A 14,038-nucleotide genomic window follows, 5' to 3' on the forward strand; every position below is an offset into this window, starting at 1 on the left:
ATTCAAAAAATTCTGAATTTTATAAAATTTGGTGAACATATTCTTTAGTACCAAATTCGACAATACATTTTTTTTTAGATTTTTCTTCGACACCGTTATCGAGTAATTGAACTCGAAAGATCACGTGTATAAGCATAGCTTTCCAATATATATAAGTATACATTCCGGGCATAAAAACTTTGCTTTAATGCTTTATTACTCGATAACTATGTAGAAGAAAATTTCGAAAAAAATTGAGCTTTTGCACGTTATGTTGAAGAACATTATCACTAAGTTTTATCAATTTCTTAACATTTGTTAACAGGTATCGAAACTCCTTAAATCGCTTGATTGGAGCAACGGAATGTGGCAAGATCGTACATGATGTTGATTTGCGATGATGGGCTTTGACCGCTCGTAAAGATTTCATGAATTCTGATGCACGATTAAAAGCACCAAAAATTGGGTGAATATTATGGTATTTTTTCTCAATTAGGATCCTATTTGTCTACTTAAGTCACGAGTTGCAATTTTAACTTTTTGGATACCTTCGAGGACTCGTTAATGTGATGTAACGTGGTGAGATCGCAATATTCGGAAATAAGTAAAAAAAATAGTTGATGCGGAAGAATTTTTCTTTGGCAAACTATTTGAGCGCCGTCGATTTTTTAAAGTTCGCTACAACGAAAAATTTCATTTTGAGAAAATGAGTGATAGGAAAGTGTATTTTTTACCAGCTGCCGGACTGATATCGACTTTTATTGGCAAAATGATAAACCGTTTGAATTGACAGCGGATAAAAACGTTCACTACTTTATCGACGCTTGGTCAAAGTATGTGAATCAAAGATGAAGCATTGCTATGATCACTAAAAAAAAACTTTCTGACTTTTGTCCAAATTTCTCGAGTTGAATGCTACTGAATGCTACCATAATTACTTCGGATGCAATGATTTTTTCAATCTTTGCGTTTACAGTTTCTGCACTAAACGCCGTGTAATCTTGGTACGCGAAGATATCGACAACAATACGACTCGTCGGTAAAAAAGTTTTCATAATTGCCAGCAGACCGAGTGTTTGATGTGTTTTTCGAAAGCTTCGTATTTATGAGAAAAAAAAACTGTTGGGTTTACCCGATGAAAGAAGAAAAAAGACAATAAATTGAATGTTAAAAAAGCGAAAAAAAAGACACAGGTTGACATATGAGAACAGAGAGAGTTGAAATAATGGAGTTGTGAAATTTGAAAAACGTGAGTCTCCGTGATGAATAATGCAAGCGTTGTTACCATCGAGGCGTTAGCCACGCGCGCTTGCGCATCCACTCCTGGAACGATGCGATTGGGCGAGGTAGCGTGGATTTTTTTTCTTATTGGTTCTTGGTTCAGTTCTCATTGCTCCGTTGACCAGCCACGATCCAGACTGACAAGAGAAGAATTACGACGTCTCGTGAAAAAACGTAAACACGCGTGTCACAAATACACGGTACAATCTGCACTAATCCACACGAAATGTCAGACGATCTCGTGACTATCAGCTGTGAAAAAAAAACAAGATCACCAAATAATCTCTATATCCTTTGATTCACGAATGCAAGCGTGTTTTTTGTGTACGTTGAGAAGTTTAGTAGAACAAAGGTATTGTTTCTCATTGCTGATTTTATTTAATTATCAAAAACAATGCTATCCGTCTCGTAATCCGGTTACTCTACAATCTACAATTTTTTTTTGCAATTCATCTATTTTCATATACGCAGAATACTAGAATTTTTTATCGTTATCGTGGCCTGATTTCAATTTGTGCAACCGGAGTTATGCGGTCAAGAGTTTAATTGAGTGTTTATACGAAACCAACATGTACATGGATCTGATGCGTTAATATATATAGATATGTGTAAAATTGTCGATCTTTGTCACGTAACCTCGTCGTAATTCCACTCATTAAATCATCGTGTCCTCGATAATTATTACGTACTTGATTAACAATGCATTTCTCGATGTTTACATGGGGAAACACAAATGAATCCAATCAATTACGAAACATTTATGGCTCGATAATCATGCACAAATGCGCTCTGATCGCGATGAATCGATTTGTTGGAAAACAATGATGACACCACCGTTACCGTATATTTAATACCAAAAATACTTTTTTTCAAATCTGTTGATTTTTATTGACGTTTTAAAATCTTTTGCGATTCTCCTATGAGTATCATTTTATCTTTGGGTATTGGAAAATGTCTTTGAAATCTCATGAAAAAGAAAGCTGTTTATTTTTTGGTTATGTTTATATTTGAAAACAGAATTGCAAAACAGTTTTAACTTTTTCTGCGGAACAAAAATTAATTTGCCATGATTACTGATGATTGAAAACCATCTAATGGATAGAAAATTTTTTTGGGAAAGTTACACCAAAAAAAGAATCATGAAGTTTAGCCATAAAATTAAGAAAATACACAAATGAACGGATGAACTTGCAAGCGATAGTAAATAATTCAATAATATATTAAACAATGGAATTTATTTTCAGGATAATATGGATATTTGGTATCTGGTAGAAAATTTATAAAATTTTATAAAATGGGTGAAGACAATCATATAAGAGAGCAATGGCAGCTTCTACAGAGTCTACGGTCAACGGTAGAAGGTTTACTGGTTTACGGAGTCTCCAATGTTTGGAACGTTTATGGCGGATTAAACAGATTGCATAGCGTTATCGAACAGATTTTCAAGCACGGATGTAGAATATTTGATCCATTGGTAAGTTCTATTTTTTCAAAAAATCAATATTTTCACAACTATAATTGAAGCTTAAACTAGTTTCATTATATCTTGCAGTTGATCCTCAAAAATGAGTTTCACATTCCCCAATTCCCTAATTTTATAATGTTATCCTAGGCTTCTTCTTGAGTAATTGATCACTTGAAATTCAGTACAATTATAGCCAACCAAATTGACATGACTTTTCAGTTTACTAGAGTCATTGTCAAACGATCTCGATACACTGAAGACTAAAATTTTCATTGCAAAGTTGTATTTCAATTCATGTCCGTTCTTTTACTTCAAGGGTGAACCAGATTGTTGGGTATTTATACAAGGCTTGAGTTGGCTGCAACCTTCCCTGGCAATATCACCCTCGGCTGTCCAGACTGACGACTATTTGTTGAATCTACCAGCACGAATAACATCTCGCAGAGATCTATTATGGATGTACAAAAGGTGATTAATCTTTTCCAGAATATTAGATGACGTAATTTAAAAAATTGTCACACAGATTCACATAGCCCAATTTTAATTGTTAACTGAGGCGGTACTTGAGCATTTGCAGAAGAATATAAAAAAAGTTGAATCTCGTTCGTATGCTGCGGACATTGAGCTCCAAAAATAAATTTATTGAATTCGGCCTATTTTATAAATTCAGCATATCAATATAATAAAAACCAATATAAAAGTAACTGTTTTTTTGTGAATTACAATGATATATTTTGAAACTAAGGCTCGTCGAAAATAATCATCTAAAACAAAATGCATACATTCAAAAACGAAACAACATGAAAGATTCGAAGTGAGTAACAGAACGAATAACGAGTTGAAAATATTGACAGACTTATATTTGTATTTTCAGTTTGGAAAGTCATTCGCTTTCTCAAAAACTGTCGTGGCTGCTATCAGACAAAGAGCATTTGTTGTCTTGTCTCGAGCCATGGGCTTTTCTTTGTCAAGAAAGTTTGGCTGAAGCCACGCTTATTTGTCTCAGAGCCGTGGAGAGAAATCAGGCTGCCTTACTGACGGAAATTGATCCCTGCTTGGTTTGTAATTTCAATCATTTAAGATAACATTGAAGCAGAGGTTTCGAATCAATACTTCATTAAGGAGTTCCGGTATAACGGCACCGAACTCCTAATCCTCACACAAAAAAATCCGCACTTATTTTTATCCATGCCAAACTCCACGCGCAGCATCCTAATCTCCTTTTTCGTTTATCAGTCTCGAGCTATCACTCTCTAAACATTTAAAATCGATCTCTCGGTCCTCCAGTAGACGTTGCACGCTGTACGGGTGCTCCCCGCCTCTCTATTGCTCAGTGGAGTAATATTGAATCAAAGTAAGAACAATGGGGCTACTTGTGACAGTCCCAAAAACGCTTTTGCTTCGGGCAGTTCATCTTTGTCAATCGAACGATTAACACGTGCACTCTCTCGGGTACCGAGGTCACGAATAAATCTAACCCGATTTTTTTATTCATTCAAGAAACTCAAGTGAGATGCCTGCGGTTTTTGGTGAACGCCGGTTTTACGAATAGAATAGGGAAAGATTATTTGAAAATTTAGTTAAAAATTTATATCATTAAAAAGGGTATTATTGCGATTGCAGTGTCCAAAAATTGAATAACTCATCGATATTGTTTACTTGGAGTAATCCACTTATTTATAAACGAAAACAGTGAGTTTTCCACCCCTTGATCGGACGTACGGGCTTTTCTTGTGTGAATAATCTTTCCCGATTCGATGAGTTCAATCGATATTCAATCCCGAAAGCATAATAAATCACGGCGTGGATGTTTCATTCGCAATTATTTTCGCATGTTTGCCATCGGGGTGGAGTTGGAATCACAGTTTTTATGATAGTTTGGTATTTTATGTTAACGGTTCTTTCGAAGTGTGTTCTGTAAGACGATTCACGTACGAAATACGAATAATCTCAAAAAGAGATCTCACCTGTTACGTCCTATTAACGATTCTGACTGAAAAAATGAAATGTCAATTTTAAATAAAACAATTGCCGTAATAGCTTTTTATACATTGATTATTTCTAATTGTTGAAAAAGATTGAAAATTGACACTGTTGACAAATTCCTGAGTCTATTGGAATTAGTCATTATTTTTCAATTTTTTTTTCAGTTTCTACCGGGCGGTCGTTTTTTAAAAAACAGCCCAAAACGTCATCGGCGATCGTCATCGTATCCAACAAATTTTGGAATCGTGAGGGACAAGACGCCGAAAAATTCGTCGCAGACGAATGATCCTGAGGAAAAAGCTGGAAGAATCGAAAAGGGGGGAAAGATGGATGATGGAACGAGTGAAAAAAATGGAAATTTAACCGGCGACGTTGGAAGCGAAGATCGGGAAAACGAAATTTCTCTAAAGTCGTGGAACAGTTTGCCGGTGCTTTGCAAGGACCACGAAGTTTGTCAAAAAAATTGTCCATTGCCTTTAACTGTTTTCATGGCGTCCAATCGACCAGAAGAGGATGTGATCCGTGCTGAAAAGTCGATAACTCTCGCAGACGTCATAAAAGTCGATTACAGTGAGGCTAAAATGACAGAAACGTGTTCGAAAAAACATTATTTCAACGGGAAAAAACCAAAAATTCCACTTCGAAAATTAAGACACAAGAAAAATTCGTATCCAACGAAAAATGATATTGTTGATGCGTCCGACGTTCAAGAATTTTCAAACAATTTTTACGCAGAAAGAAAAGAAGACATTGAAAAGTTTTCGAGTAAGTCGCGTGTCAGAAAGATAGATAATTTTGAAAAAACTTCAATCAATTCTGGTGCACCAATAATTGCTAGTTCTGGGGACATTTCGAAAAATTCCGATGAGCCAAATTTCGAAGAAAGTACCGTAAATCCGCTTCTCGTTAATTCAGGAAAACGAGAAGATGGAAATTTTCTAAGCGATAAAATAAAAATTGAGACTCATCAAAAAGTGAGGAGGAAAAGTCTTTTTTCGTCCGGTTCAGCGCCAGAGTTTTCCGGCTCTTGGAGCCTCGGCGTTGAAGGTCAAAAGGATGTTAGAACGCCGAAAAAAAGTTTTATGGAAGATGGGGGCTCCAGCATTCAGCCTATGGCAACCGGATATTTTCCTCGACCTCTTGAAGGGCAGAGTCTCACGAGCTTTCTCTCTTCTGCCCAGTTTTCTCGTGCCAATGCCGAACTCGATCGTGAAAATGCTCATTTCAGTATTTCTGAAGCTATGATAGCTGCCATAGAACAGGTAGGTCGAAATTGTAAGAAAAAAACTGAAAGAAAATTTTTTCCTCCAAATTTTTCTGTTCGTGTTCAGATCTCATATGTAGATTAATGTTCTTTTTATCAAAGACTAATGATCAAGCATTCGTAATTATTGTAGGTAAAATGCAATCGACAGTTACGTTCAATAGACGAAACCGTGGATGAAAGCGACGAGGAAATTAACAACTTGAAACAACGAATTCGGATGAGAAGACGTCAGAGGCAAGTGGAGCAAAGAAAAGCTGGAAATTGGAGCCGGGAACTTTTAAGTGATGGGAAAACCGACAGTAAGTATTGACTGTGCTTTATTTTCAATTACCTCCAAATTAACGATCGTTTTTCTTCAATTTTTCCCTATTCGAAAAAAATATCAATTTCATTATTATCGGAAATAACAACCATCAAAATATTATATAACATTTAAAATTATCGTGACAGATCAGCCTATTGGAGCATTCAACTTTTCTTATTAATTTATCAAACGATTCTTTTTAGCCACAACTACGGATCAGAGTGTGAGTCCTTTATCCAGCTCACCAGGAACTCCATCTGACAATACAATTTCGACGGATGGCGTGGATGATCTTGAAATTGATGACGTTCGAAACTTATCCCAATTGCGATCGTTCGGTAAGAATTTCTCGTTGTAAGCCAGGGGATTATATGCGAACAAATAACGATGGTTCCATTAGCTTGTCATTAATTGTTCCGTTCTCGAATGAATAAATTTTGTTGAAAGTAATTTATATTCCTATATTCTTCTAATACTTGGCGTCAGACTTCTGCCACATCTCTCGGTATGAGGAAAACTCGAAATCAGAATTTCAAAACCACGACTCGTACGAATACCATTATAAAAGTGGTATTTCATTATTAATATAATGAAAAATGGATAAAACAAAACGTTAATGGAATTTTATCTTATCGAACATTAAAAATTTATTAGCTCACCACATTTTGGACAGAACGGCTTTTTCATTGGTTTTTTTTTTTTTCACAGGTGCTTCTATGTCAATGGCGTCTTTATATTCGGATGCGGATTTATGTCGTTCGTCACCAAGACGAGGAAACGAATCCGCCTTAACTGACAGTATAATTTCGGCAGAGGGAGTTGCTCTATGTCTAATAAGCAGATTCAGCGAGCGACATTTGCCGAGAGCCAGTGAGTTGCAGTGGCTCGTTTCCGAGCAAGATGCACCGCAGCAGGTATATCAAATTTAATATTATAAAGCGAATAATGGAATTTTCACTTCTTTTGAAATGAATTTTATAAAATTACACATTGTCGAAGTATCAGTTGTATTTTTGAACAACATTTTTCGAATAACTTGTCAAAACACCTTTTTTTCTATGAAATTGATCATTTTTTTATCATTTCAAAGCTACTGCCAATGCCTAAAAATTGGTCCGCCAATTTAATGGATGAAGGACAAAGCGATGATGCGACCAGTCAAGTTATCCCCCTGAGAGGGACAATCGAGTGGGCTCCTCCGCGTCCGCAAATAATTTTTACGCCTCACCCGCCACCTGCGTAAGTGTAAAAATCAACGGGATTACTCAAATAAATAAAATAAAGAAAAAAAAAACAATAATCAATTAATCAAAAGAGTGATCATATCATTGACGATTCGTAGTATTTATGATTCTACCAGCACTTCTGATCAGATTTCAGAATGAACGATTTGTTTTTTCAGAAAAAAAATTCGTATAGCAAAACAGAATTATCGTTGCGCAGGCTGTGGAATGAAAGTTGCCGTAGAATATGCGAACCGATTTCGTTACTGCGAATATTTGGGGAGATATTTCTGTACCGGATGCCACACGAATCAAGTAGCGCTGATACCCGGGAAAATATTGTCCAAATGGGACTTCAACAGGTACAAAAACCTTGACTTTCTAGTAGTCGAGCTCATTCGTATTCTTTTTCGCATATTAGCGAAAAAGTCGTTAACGAAATTCTCTTTTATTTGCAGATATCCGGTCTCAAACTTTTCCTACAGATTGTTGGACCAAATGGCGGTCGATCCATTGTTTCAGGTCAATGATTTGAATCCACTTTTGTACAGGCGGGTAAAACAACTCGAACGAACGAGATTACTACGTACGCAATTATTCTATCTCAAAGATTTTATGCTGACATGCAGATTTGCCCAAAGGTATTTACCATGTAAATGTGTTTGTTGCCTTTATTTTGAAAAATCATAACGTTCTTCTCGTTTTTAATTATTCATGGATCGGTGCAGCGATAATAAATAATGAATGAAAAATTGACATCAGTATGAGTTTTGAATACGAGAGACGAGATTGAAAATCCGTAGCTTCAGAATACTTTTTCTTTGTCTACTTGACATCTAATGATTTTCAATATTTATGTTTTGTAGTGTGCAGGAAGCTTTGAAAAAACAACCGAATTATATTTTCAACGATCCCCATATTTATTCTATGCAAGATTTGGTCTCCGTCAAAGTTGGCACTCTTACAACAAAGCTAAGCGAAATTGTGCAAGATTGCTGTGCTCACGTTTCCGAATGTGTGGTAAGTTTTACTTTATATATTTCTGATATTCACGAAATTTCGTTACTCGTTTTAATGCTTTCAATAAAAATGAAACTAATGATCGATTCTTTTTTCACAGCTCTGCGAGGCTCGGGGTTTTATGTGTGAATTATGTTTCACAAAGGGTAATTCTAAGGTAATATTTCCATGGGAGCTGTCGAAAGTAACGAGATGCAACGATTGCGGCTCTTGTTTTCACATCGAGTGTAAAAACCTGGCCAAAAACACGTTGAACTGCCCGCGTTGTTTGAGGCTACGTGAGAGACGCTCTCTCAAGGGTTAATCCTCCTTAGCGAAAAATTTAACGAAGCAAATTGGAAAAAAATAATTTTCTTTTCTCCGACAAAGGAATATTTATTTTCATTGAACTCCGGAGCTTTTTCTCAATTATCGTAGTCATCATAAGCTGCCTAGTCTTTTTTTAGATGATGAGGCATTTAAGCCACTTTTACACAGCAAAATGTTGACACCTTTGATTTATACCAAAATTCAGTATTGCTTTTGTACAGACAGAGGGCTTATTTCGGAATATTTCGATTGCACAATTCAAGAGATTTTCACAGCCAATTAATACCTCATTTTCTGCACTACTGATCTGGTTCAAACCGTGGTTGTTCGGCCAGATTAAAGAGTGGCAAATCTATGCGAATCTGTGTGTACTTTTTAATGCAGAAGATCGAAGGTCAGATCTGTGAAAAATGATTTTTTCTCACTGAGACCAAAACAATTTTTGTTCATAAGCGGATCAAAAACTTTAACTAATTCTGGTGATCGGTGAAATAGCTAAATCGAGTCCCAAAACGTAACTATTTAATGCTCATGAAAAAAAATCGTAATAACACCAATCAAAACGGCGAAATCAGTGCGTTTGTACACAAAAGTGACGTGGCATGACTGAAATACATTTTTTCTCAGGAGGCCGGACCAACGAAAAAATTATAAAACTTTTCATAGCTCTTCTCCGACCGTCGATAGTTGTTATTTTTGAGAGTTTCACTCGATTGAATTTTTACTAATATGAAATTTTCAATAATTACCTGAATATTGAGATCAATATTGATAAACGTAAAGTACAAATCAACTCAATTGAGTATTCTATAATCTTTATCAATAATCCCTTTAACTGAAACCTGAGTTTTGATTCTACAACTCGTTTGCGAATGGAGTTACATTCAAAAGTGATCAAAGCATCGAAATATATTTAATTTTCTATCTTAACGTTCTTTCAACAATGATTTCGTACAAACTTAAAGTACACTTTTAAAAATCGAAACAGTATCGACATCTCGTGGTAAAAATCGTTTAAATCCCACTCGATCATTCGACTATGAATTTCTTCATCGTTTTAAAAATCTCAAAATATTTTGTTTCTCTGCAAGTTCTTGGAAGGTTCATATTTCTTCATGATTTTTTCGTAATCCGGCCTCCTCGAATAAGAACACAACATTAGTGGTAAGATGCATGAATCGCACTGTGAAGTATTTTTCGATTAATTTTTCCAATGTTTTTTACCGAAATGTAAAGATATTTTGCATACGATATATTTTTCCGGATTTCTTCCGAGCCAATAGAGAGCTAAAATCGATGAGCTCTCCTGGAGAATGTCCGAAAATAAACAGTAGCGATCGGATAATGTCCGAAGTTCAAATGTTGGGGATCAGATTGCGCGCCGAGGATCCGAGATCTTTTTTATGGCAAATTTCTGTACGATAAAATATAAGCATAGTCGAGCTCTTGACCGCGTTTTACTCGAGAAGAAATATTTTTGCTTCGTTTCGTAACGACATTCCGGAAGGAAAATTAATCGAATTTATTATTTGTATTCCAATGATCTAAAAAATTGAAAGCCATACGAGAAGATTCCTGTGAAAATAGTTGCAATCGATACAGAGTTTCGTATCACGCTGAAACGTAAACGTTTCGCTAGAATATGTGACTCGAGTCGATGGAGTTCGAACAAAGCTTTGGTTCCATTTGTCAAAACAACATATTTAAAACTCGATGAAATTTCAGAGGCCTCGTTTCGAGAAAAAAAGGAATATTTTTAATTCCAGAGTAATAAAGACTGAAGCTTTGTTAAATCGATATTTCCACTTGTAATGTAACAAAATGTACATCTGATAAAATTGATTTTTTTTCAATCAACAGGATGTAGAAAAAGTGTTCCTGTGACTTCACAGTCTAATAGTAGTACATGTTATTTAATGTAATAACGCTATTTATAGTACCTGGTATTTATGAAAAATAATCGAACAAATGTTAATTTATCGCTGTTGTCTATTTTACAAAGAATTTACGATAAACAAATAACCGCTCAACTTCGATTGTTTTCTCTGTAATTAATTTTCCTTGACATATTTTTTCGGCTTCTGAATGGAAAATCACTGTAAGGTTGACCATGAATTTTGCACAGGAAAAGTCGTTATTAGGATTCACGAAAAAGTTGAAATAATCTTATCAAATTTGTATATTCCTTGCAAAATTTCACTGGTGATCGAACAATATTCAGAAACTAAAAAAAACTCATTCAAAGATTCAAAGATAATTTGAGAGCGAAAAGATCGAGCACTGACTGACAGAACTTGTAAATTTCGACGAAAAAAAGTTACAGCGATTCGCAGTGGATGCAGAAAGAGCTGCTTATCCTCGGAATGCAACGCTCCGAGAAAATACACGAAACATTTAAATTAGTGAAATTTGTACAATAAACTATTAAACTTGATAGACAGGACGAGAAAATCGATTCCCTGTTGCTACACGTGTCTTTTGCAAGTTCAATAAAAACCTGGCGATTTCTATCCTGCATGGAGATACGCAAAAGGTGAAGGTTCGTTTGCTGCATCATACGGAAGCTTCCCTCTTGCCCGTTGCATAATTCATTCCATAATATCGTTGGGTAAAAAACGTAAAATATGCAACAGAGAATCAATTATCCTGATAACTGTTCAGAGAAATTGCTTTAACTACCTCCAATTAGTCAAGTATAAAAACTCAGCTACTTTATAGATACTGTGCTGATACGAAGCTACATAAGGGGCAGTGGAAACCATGCACTCCTTTAAGGGGTTTAATCGTACAGAGCTTCGCATTGACTTGCGTCTGTGCTGCTTCAAGGGATGGAGCGATCGAGTGACACATCGAACAGAATCGTTGTCGACTTCGTTCGTGTAATAGTATGAACATGTTCAAACGTCTCTTCTCTTGAATACGGGGACCCCGAATTCGCCAATTTGATCAAGACTTATGCCTTGAGTTTTGCTCAATTTTCTTCCTCTCGATTTTCCGGATCTTCACGCGCCTCCTTCGACTCGTTTCGTTCGCTTCGCGGATGTTCCGCATCGGGCGTGTACTTTTCGGCGTTTCGGTCACCCGGCAGCCTCGCGTCAACGTCGAACGCATGCTTTTCACTTGCTTGCTCGCCATGCTCGCCATTTGTTCGTCCTCGACCTACGTACGCGAGCCTTACGGACGTCAGCTTTCGAAAAGTTAGCCAAGTCCAATTCCAATACGATTCGATAGATTTCCATAGAGCTTCGACAGATTTCGATAGAGTTCCAATGAGCTTCGATACGGAGCTGAAAAATTTGAAAAAAAGTATTTAAATATTTGAAGATTCGATGGCATTCTAGAGTGCATCGCTTCCATACAAAGCCGCGAAAAAACTGTGGGTTTTATGGAAAAACAGGAGGCCGTTTATGCAGTCGAGCCCAGAAGCGGAAACACTCGTGTGGAGATGAAAATTCTCAGGACGTCCTTCCCGAAAAAACCTCCGAGCTCTTTGCTCGGTAAAAGCTCGCCGTACGGTCCGAAACTGGACAACTTGATTCTGCGTCTGCACGGCTCCGGCATCGCGTCAAAAGCTGGATACAATTCGGCGGAAGATGAGTACAAACCGGCATCCGACAAAAGCATACGATTAAGGAAGTTGAGGCTGTACAGTCATTTTTTTTACCCAAAAGTGATGACCTGTACCTTTAAAAGTTAGGCCAGTTTACAGTTTGGCAATGTTGCATACACTTTAAAGAAAAGTTGGGGAAAAAAAGACGAAAAACTGGTGAAAGCTCAGTCGAAAACACGAACAGTGACGATCCTAGCCTCAAAAAACTGCACGGAAAACAGATTATTATTAATATAATCTCAGCAAATCTCCTAATAAATCTGAAAAAAATTGACATTATTCGGCAAGCCTTGCTCATGTTGCCCAAAAAATTTCATATTTTTAGCATCATTTTTAACGGAGATATCACCGAATGTGTCTTGACTTCCATAAGATTACATGTTATTTGGCCCAAATTCAACTTTATAATATTAGGAATAACAATAATAATTTTGGGCCGTCTGAGTAGCTCGTTCACGTGATAAATGAATGTGCCTGAAAAGAGTGAGAATTGAAAAAGAAAAACAATTCGGACATTTTTTGAGATCGAAATGATACATTTTTTCGTTTTCCACTTTTTCAGAAGATTCAGGAGCTCGTGTTTTCAAATATTTCGGCAAAAAAGTAAAAAGCACGATTTTTAAGAAGATTTTTTTCGCGCAAACTATTTTCAGAGCACTCATTCGTAATTTCGGATGCGGATCACCGCAGTCAGAATAAAATAACGATGTTTGATAATTGCCAAATATTTGTTTTCTCCTCAAAAACTTTCGTGAGTTTCGACACTTTCGTCAACACCGAAGCATCAATACAAATGTCTAAAATCCACGATTTTATATTTTCATATTAATTATGACAAGCTTGCTCGCCGAGAGGATCGATTCGTGAAGAACCGAAGCAGTCGTTTTACCGATTTAACGGTCAGCGATTTCATCCGAAATGTGCAAAGTAATGGAATAGCATTCTGCTGATTGTTCCGTTGCGTGCGTTAACCAATTTTTTTGTCACCACGATACGTCAATACTAAAAGCTTACTGTGCTATAAATAAGAAATAAATCCATTCGCCCTCTTCCCAAGGTAATATTTGGCTTTGAATTTGAGTTTTCGTGTGTGCATTTATCGTGAACAATTTATCAACTCGGCATGCGAAATTCAATTCTTTAATCCGTCGATGTGATTCGTACGATGGTGTTTAGTGTAACAGCCAGTGACGCCCCAAAAAAATATTTCAATCCGAAATATCGCAATTTTTTTCAATCCGAGTGTTAATGTTAACAATGTTATATAATTATAATTACATAACAATATAATACAAGTATAAATATAAAAAGAATGAAATTTTTTTAAAATATAAAAATAATAAATAAAATAGAGAATAATATAAAAGATAAATACAACATAATTATAAACGAATATAATAAATATTAATAAAATCTCGCTTAAAGTCAAAATAATTGTTATACACGACGCTATATATTTTTGGCCTCGCCATTCGAACATTCTTCGAAGACAAAACTGTTAATTTATGCATCATGCCTTAACGTATGCAACTATTTGTTAAATAACATTTGAAAATTAATATTAGAAATGATCTCGAATAAAGGACCATTTTTG

The 14,038-nt window shown here is 36.0% G+C and overlaps 1 protein-coding gene across 1 annotated transcript; it reads left to right on the forward strand.

Moving 5' to 3' along the window:
* Positions 1 to 1,384: 1,384 nt before the first annotated feature.
* On the forward strand, positions 1,385 to 11,268 carry Rubicon (run domain Beclin-1-interacting and cysteine-rich domain-containing protein rubicon). The gene is made up of 13 exons (XM_043428618.1): positions 1,385 to 1,612; positions 2,505 to 2,734; positions 3,042 to 3,193; positions 3,600 to 3,783; positions 4,876 to 5,973; positions 6,109 to 6,277; positions 6,486 to 6,620; positions 6,991 to 7,196; positions 7,373 to 7,521; positions 7,685 to 7,867; positions 7,964 to 8,146; positions 8,372 to 8,525; positions 8,626 to 11,268. The coding sequence occupies exons 2-13, from the start codon at positions 2,555 to 2,557 to the stop codon at positions 8,827 to 8,829; spliced, it is 2,997 nt and encodes a 998-aa protein (XP_043284553.1). The 5' UTR covers positions 1,385 to 1,612; positions 2,505 to 2,554; the 3' UTR covers positions 8,830 to 11,268.
* The last annotated feature ends 2,770 nt before the right edge of the window (positions 11,269 to 14,038 follow it).

Source organism: Venturia canescens, chromosome 9, assembly GCF_019457755.1.
Source record: "Venturia canescens isolate UGA chromosome 9, ASM1945775v1, whole genome shotgun sequence".
Classification (NCBI taxonomy): Eukaryota; Metazoa; Arthropoda; class Insecta; order Hymenoptera; family Ichneumonidae; genus Venturia; species Venturia canescens.